The following is a 7,005-nucleotide window of genomic DNA, read 5'->3' on the forward strand; positions in this document are numbered from 1 at the left end:
GTGAAATAGCTATTCCTCCAATAAAGAACACTCAAAAGAAGTGGTTGTATCCGTGGGATTGCATAGTGTTTTGTTTTGAAATTAAATTCCAGTGAATTTTTGTTGAACTATGTATGATAGACAAAAAAACAATAGTCCATTCTTCGGTATGGTATCACCAGCTGGTTTGGCAATTTGACAGTCAAATCAAAAACTCAGGTTTTTAATCTGGTCCAGACGAAAAAGGTAAAATTATGGGTACACCGGCACCCCTTAACGCAGGGGTAGGCAAGTTCGGTCCTTGAGAGCCGCTATCCTGCAGAGTTTGACTCCAACACTGAAAAAAACCTCTCCTGCCTATAGCCTTAGCCCTAGTAATCCTGAAGACAGGAAGCCGCGGAGCCGCGTTTCCACTGTCGGGCCAGTGCTAGGCCAGGGCTTTAAACGGGCCGTGCCGGGCTAATAGCCTCGGGCCAGTAGCACCTGGCCTGCGTTTCCACTGTCGGGCCAGAAGCTCCACAGCGCGTCACTAAAACACGCCCGCAACACGCCTCTCTGGAACAACGTCACACTAACCCATCATTTCACCAACAAATGGAAGTTTTACCAGAAAACTAATCAGAAAGAAATCACTGGAAACAGCGTGCATCGCAAAACAAACATGATAAAAGCGGCCGTTTGCTGGCATTTTTGTTGTTTACTTGAATATTTAAAACCCAAGCATCGATGTTTTACCACAGGTTTACAATAAAAAGTGATACATTGATCATAATGAATTAATTTATGTCAAAATTGCACATTAGTCACACAGAAATAAACGACCGTTAGGTCTATTTCAAAAAAGAAAGAGGACACACTTAGGCTACATTATTCAGTCGAGGCTGTTTCTGTTTATTTGGTAGTTACAGGACATATATCACATTTAGAAAGAATGATCATTTCTACAAATAATGTTATATGCCACCAAAAATACGACCTGAGGAGCGTTAGCACAGTCTCGACTCCCAGTAGCTACAGATATATTTTCAGTCAGAGAAACAGGAAGCTCCCGAAAAAAAAAGTAGATAGTCCGGTATAAAGAGACTACTATGTAGGCTAGTATAGGCTACTGACAGATAAAATAAAAACAGGATTGTGATAGCCTTTATGAATGGTCTGACTTCTTCAAGCGTTCACCATGTTTTTTTACTATGCGTATCTTCAAGCGTTTACTATGTTTACTATGGTAATGGTTAGCGCGCAATGCATAGTCTTTTGCATCGCGTATAAATATTTCTGCCTTATACGGTGATCAGAATCCACATCGGATCACAAACAGAAGGCATTAAAACATGAAAGTGAGTTAAATTATTTTAAAAGTCTTTAATGCTGACAGAATCATTCGGCGCTCCTGTCTCTCGACTCAGGTAATCCCCGCCTCTGTTCGTAACCACTCCTCTAGCCCGAGCTGGCCCGCTTTGGCCCAAGGTATTCGACGGGCCAGAAATCCTGGCCGTTGGCCCCGAGTAAGCCCCGATCAAGCCCCGGAAGTGACAGTGGAAACGCGACTGGCCCTGGCACGCACTAGCACGGCCCGGCCCTGGCCCGGCAGTGGAAACGCGGCTAATGATCAGCGATGAACGTGTGACCATGAATTTATTAATGTACTGTATATCTGTAATTGAATGTTATGTATAGGGACATGATACTACTTTTGTACAAGCAGACTTTAGAAAATTGTTAATTGCAATTTGCACAGCTCTTTGAGTAGCCTTAAAGTCCCCGTGAACCGGAAGTTGCAAATGACTTTTCTCCAGTGTTGTGACGTATTTCTGAGAGAAACGGAATACTAAATGAGGCAAAATGGTGGGCGTGGCTTTTTTCCCTACTAGCACCTGATTGGATCTAGAAAAGTAGGTGTTTTCATTCAGCCTGTCTACTGTCAGTTGGAGGGGCGTGATTACGGATGTTAAGAAGACGCCCAAACCGTAAAGCCTACGTCATCAGGCAAGGTCCTCCAACGCAGAGGGGAGGGGAAATTTCAGATTTTGATTAAAGATTACGAAGCCAAAAAAATTTTTTGTGTGGATTGACTTGCATGGATGAATTGTTCACCACAAAACGATCAATTTAGGCAAACAAAGTAAGTATGGTCAATTTTGAATTCAAGGGGACTTTAATGTTTTATGTACTTCTTGTCTTTTAACTGTTTTTAACCCTGCATATCTGTGAAATCTGTGATTGTATTATTTATGGACATGATATTACTTTTGCACAAGCAGATTTTAGAAAAGTGATTTGCTATTTGCACAGCTCTTTGTGTAGCCTTAATGATTTATGTACTTTTGTCTTTTAACTGTTTTAAACCTATACCTCTGTTCTGTCTTGTTGTAATCTATTTGTAGCAATCTCTTTATTTCCACAACTAATTTATCCTCGGGGAGACAAATAAAGATACTTTGACTTTGATGATGTAGGCTAAACAGCTTGTGACAGGGATATCGTCTGCATGCCCTAAAATGGTATAATGTGAAGGTTTAAATTATTATATCTTTTAATATTTAAAAAAAAAACTTTAATGCTTCCACCCATACTTTGAGATGCCTGTATCTGAGGTTTATTTACTCATTTTCAATTTCATTATCTTGTAAAAATTATTTAACAAGAAATTAGTATTTGTCTACTATGTCGGATGGAACTTTTTGTGCATGCATGTTTGCTTGCATTTAAAAACTTGTGACAGTCCAAGAAGGAAGGCTTTACCAGATAGGATAAGGTGTCTTCCTCATACTTAAAACATTGCCACTAATTTCTTTTTATTTGCATTCATAACAGGAGTATTCTGTTTCATTTGAAAATCTGGTGTCTAATGTTTTTAATTTGATAAACTTGATTAAATGTGCTGTCCTTGCATTTTACAATACTGACACATTTTTATATTATCAGAATAATATCAGAATTCAGGTGTAGTTTACTGGACATTGAATATTATATAGCCTAGTTTCCGAAGCAAAAAAATTGAACCAATAGGTATCACCATATTTTCATCATTAATCACAACACATTAAGAAAAGGGGTTTGTACTACAAGCTTTTTTAATGTTATGTTAACTATGAAAAAATAATCTGAAAATTGGATACAGCCAGGTTCACAATTCTTGTTACAAATAATTAAAAATACGGGGATAAAAAGTTATACATAATTTGTAGGGCAGTTACATGAATTTTAAAAGCTTTAAAAATGTATTGTTTTATAAGCTTTTTTGTTTTGTGGCGTCTTTAAGAATAGATGAAAATACTAGTCAGAAAGATGTAACTTTGACGCTTGTTTCCGCAACGAAATAAAAAAATTAAAAAGGAATTATTTCACAATTCGGACTTTTCCTTTTACAAAGGTTTGTTTGTAAAGTTTCCAATTTCGGCACTGGTGAGAATATTTATTCTGTTAAATAAAGAGCATGCACTCTTATTCTGTCTTTCCTGTTACGTCACTTCCTGACCCTTTCTCCTTCCTTTCCGCGTCGGCCATTTGTGAAATTCGGTAAGAACACCATGAGCTCTAGCTTACTGTTATAGTTTTTACTGTTTCAAGCCAACATTAACAACGTTTTTCTCACACCATCTATGCACGGGACTGTTCTACACAAGGTGTATCAGATATTCGCGTTTTCTGTGCGTTTTATGGTGAATAACTCAGCAGGGCTGAGTCGCTACACATGTGGAGAGCATCGCTCATCGCGGCCGCTCTCCAGATCCTTTAGTTCACTGTCTGCGATTGAAATAAGTGTCTAAAAATATAAGAATCAACCCCGCCTCCAACTTGTAAAGAATGTTGTTTGATTGACTGATTTCTTTGTTTGATACAGACTGAGCTGATTGACAGTCATCAAGTAAAGTCAAGATGCAGAACGATGCTGGTGAATTCGTGGACCTGTACGTCCCCCGTAAATGGTGAGTTCACATGAAGTTTGTGAAAGGTTCAACCTTCGATCAAATACCTATATTAATACTAATGTGAATTGTCACTAGCTGTGTGTGCTAGAATTCAGTTTTACCTTTGAAATAGTCATATTAGAACAGTTGAATACTAGTTATAAATACGTTGAGCGCCCAAATTTGTCAATATTAAGTTTTTTTTGTATTCCCAGCTCTGCTAGCAACAGAATCATCGGTGCCAAGGACCATGCCTCCATCCAACTCAACATTGCTGAGGTTTGACATGAGTTTGATCATTACAGAGCTAGTCTTTGCAGACATGCATTCATAAATGCAATTTGATAATATATACAAGCCATATGCTATTTAATTAGAGCAAGTAAGTGTACACGTAAATGAACACTTATTTTACACTATTTACTCCAGATTTAGCTAAAACACACATTGCTTTTGATTTTTAATTTTTCCATTAGCAAAACTGTTTTTATATATTGAAAGTCATGTAAATAATGCATGCAAAGTAAAAAATGCTATTTATTTAAAGCAGATGAAGTGTACACGATTATGATCTTATTTAAACACAATATTAACTGTTTTTGTCTTTAACAATACTGTTATTAGTCTATTATAATCACACCAACAAAACCTCAAGAGTTGTGATTTTTAATGAGGCTCTCGACCTGTTGTTACAGGTGGACAGGGCAACAGGCAGGTTCAATGGCCAGTTCAAGACTTACGCCATCTGTGGCGCCATCCGTAGAATGGTATGTGTTCAATCACACTTATAGCCCATTTTACCGTGACATTACCTCATATGTGTGAAGTTTGGAAGGTGTTCATATAAATGTATGGTGTCACATCTGTTGTGGTCTCAAGACGTTTGCGTTGTCATCTACAGGGTGAAGCTGATGACTCCCTCCTGAGGCTTGCAAAGAACGACAGCATTGTGGCAAAGTAAGCTCCTGCCAGTGGACGACTAATGCTGCTGTTGTTTCCTCTGAATTTTCTGTCGGCTTGTAAATGCTCTATAAAATTACTAGTGTTTAAAGTGTTGCTCCATTATGATTGTGTGGGGGGAAAAACTGCTTTTCATAGTAAGAAATGTTTCCTAGTCATGATTTTCAGTGAACTTCAGTGAGAACATTTATAGGGTTATTTCACCCAAAAATGAAAATTGTCATCTACTCGCCCGCAGGTTGTTCCTAACACGTAATACTTTCGTTCATCTTCGGAACACAAATGAAGATCTTTCTGATAATCGGAGAGATTTCTGTTCCTCCATTGACAGCTACTCAACTATCACTTTAACGCTTCAAAAGAGATCGTAAAAATAATCCATATGAATTGAGCAGTTTAGTCCAAATTTTCTGAAGAGACTCGATCACTTTTTATGTGGAACAGATTAAAGATTATTGAACAGATTAATGATTTATGCTTTTATTCACAAATGAACATTGGTCAGCGAACATAAACAGAAGCTCAACCAAACCTGCAAGAACAAACCTCTTGTGAAAGCTCAAACATGTTGCATAAGAATACATTTAGACTCCTTTATGAACTTTTTAAACTGTCAAAGTAGTTGCGGTCTAACTACATTTGTGTTCCGAAGATGACAAGTCTTGCAGAGTGACAAAGCAAATATGTGCTTATGTGAAACTGTTTGTATTGAAACTGCTTAGAAGAGTCTTTTTTTATTTTTTATAATAATGCAAACTACTTTAAAAAGCCTTTTGATTGTAATAGCTGTTGATCAAATGTGGTTTAATTGCGGATCTGTTTAAATCAGGCAGCCGGATGAGGATTATGATTCTAATGATTGCGTTCTCTCTTTACAGGAACATCTAACTTTAAGGATGGGATCTGGAAGTTTCTTTGTAAAATAAAAAGTAAAATTGGACTCCTGTGTTTGTTTTTAATAATGTGAGTGGATTAAAGTTGTTATTAATGACTGTTAGGCTCCATGCGAATAATTAAAATGAACTATTTGAGGAGTAGTATTATTAAATTAGAAGGGAATTTAATTAACCATGGGAAAAGGAAACCAATTGTGGTGTTGTGAGAATATCTGTTCAGTGTTTTACTGTGACAGGATACAGTTTCCTTAGATTCACTGTTGGTCAATGTGTCTTTGAATGAGCAACAGTTAAAGCAAGTGATGTATGTGTGGTACACTGTCAAAGCAAGCTTTTGGATAAGTTTTAACTTCAGTAGAAATAATAGCAAGATAAAATATCATCTAGCCACTAAAAGATGATCAATTAAACATATAAAGCATCCAAAGGTATGCACTAAAATAACAGCCCCTAGCGCACTTTTGTATATGGGCCATTCTGCAGAATTGGTTCAAAGTCAGAGTTGGAAACGTCTTGGGGAAAAAAGGGTGTCTTTTTCCATAAACATTGTATGCAAATTGTATAACATCCAAGGTACACATTTCTAGTACAATTGTGCAGTTAATTATTATATTGTATTTTCAGAAAGTTTTGGAATATTTTTCCTCTCCCCAAATTTGTTACTACTGAAACAATAATACATCATTTAATAAGGCTTATATTGACCTATTAATATTTTGTTTACATTTACCTTGTAAATATATTTTTTGCTATTTTAAAAAAAAAGTTTTCACAGGTTAATCAATAACAATTACAATTTTAACAATATTTCAAGTGTAATTTATAAGATTTGTTGTATTTTGAACCCAATCTTTCTTTGTAAAAGCCATCAAGTTAATCATATTGATTTCAAAGTTAAGGATTCATTAGTTTGAATATACATAGAACCAAACACTATAATAACATCTTAGTTGATGATTCAGTATACTTTTATTTTAGACACAACATCCATGTTTCGGTCGAAACGGCACATTTTCTGTAGTGACCGCAATGTTTTGGTAGCGACCACATCGCATTACAGAATTTTAACTCGCATACTAAAACATACTAAGATACTAATGATTTGCTTAACTGTAAACAATTTTTGTTTATTTACCCCCCAATTAATGATTATGTGTTCCCTTTTGTCACTACCAAAACAATGATGGCATGTTTCAGTCATGACTGTTTTGGTAGTGACAATTTAAGGTACTTTTGAGTTCAAAGATGATAACCAGCAC

The 7,005-nt window shown here is 36.4% G+C and overlaps 1 protein-coding gene across 2 annotated transcripts; it reads left to right on the forward strand.

The window, feature by feature from the left end:
- Positions 1 to 3,432: 3,432 nt before the first annotated feature.
- On the forward strand, positions 3,433 to 5,790 carry rps21 (ribosomal protein S21). Of its 2 annotated transcripts, XM_056250015.1 has the most exons (6): positions 3,433 to 3,498; positions 3,824 to 3,908; positions 4,106 to 4,169; positions 4,586 to 4,657; positions 4,792 to 4,847; positions 5,729 to 5,790. In XM_056250015.1, exons 2-6 carry the CDS (start codon positions 3,859 to 3,861, stop codon positions 5,736 to 5,738), a joined length of 252 nt encoding a protein of 83 aa, XP_056105990.1. In that variant the 5' UTR covers positions 3,433 to 3,498; positions 3,824 to 3,858; the 3' UTR covers positions 5,739 to 5,790. The 2 variants fall into 2 exon arrangements, with proteins under 2 accessions (XP_056105990.1, XP_056105991.1); XM_056250016.1 differs by lacking the exon at positions 5,729 to 5,790 and having other exon boundaries at positions 4,792 to 4,851.
- The last annotated feature ends 1,215 nt before the right edge of the window (positions 5,791 to 7,005 follow it).

Source organism: Rhinichthys klamathensis, unplaced genomic scaffold (genome assembly GCF_029890125.1).
Source record: "Rhinichthys klamathensis goyatoka isolate OS25496 unplaced genomic scaffold, OSU_Roscu_1.1 h1tg000066l_1, whole genome shotgun sequence".
Classification (NCBI taxonomy): domain Eukaryota; kingdom Metazoa; phylum Chordata; class Actinopteri; order Cypriniformes; family Leuciscidae; genus Rhinichthys; species Rhinichthys klamathensis.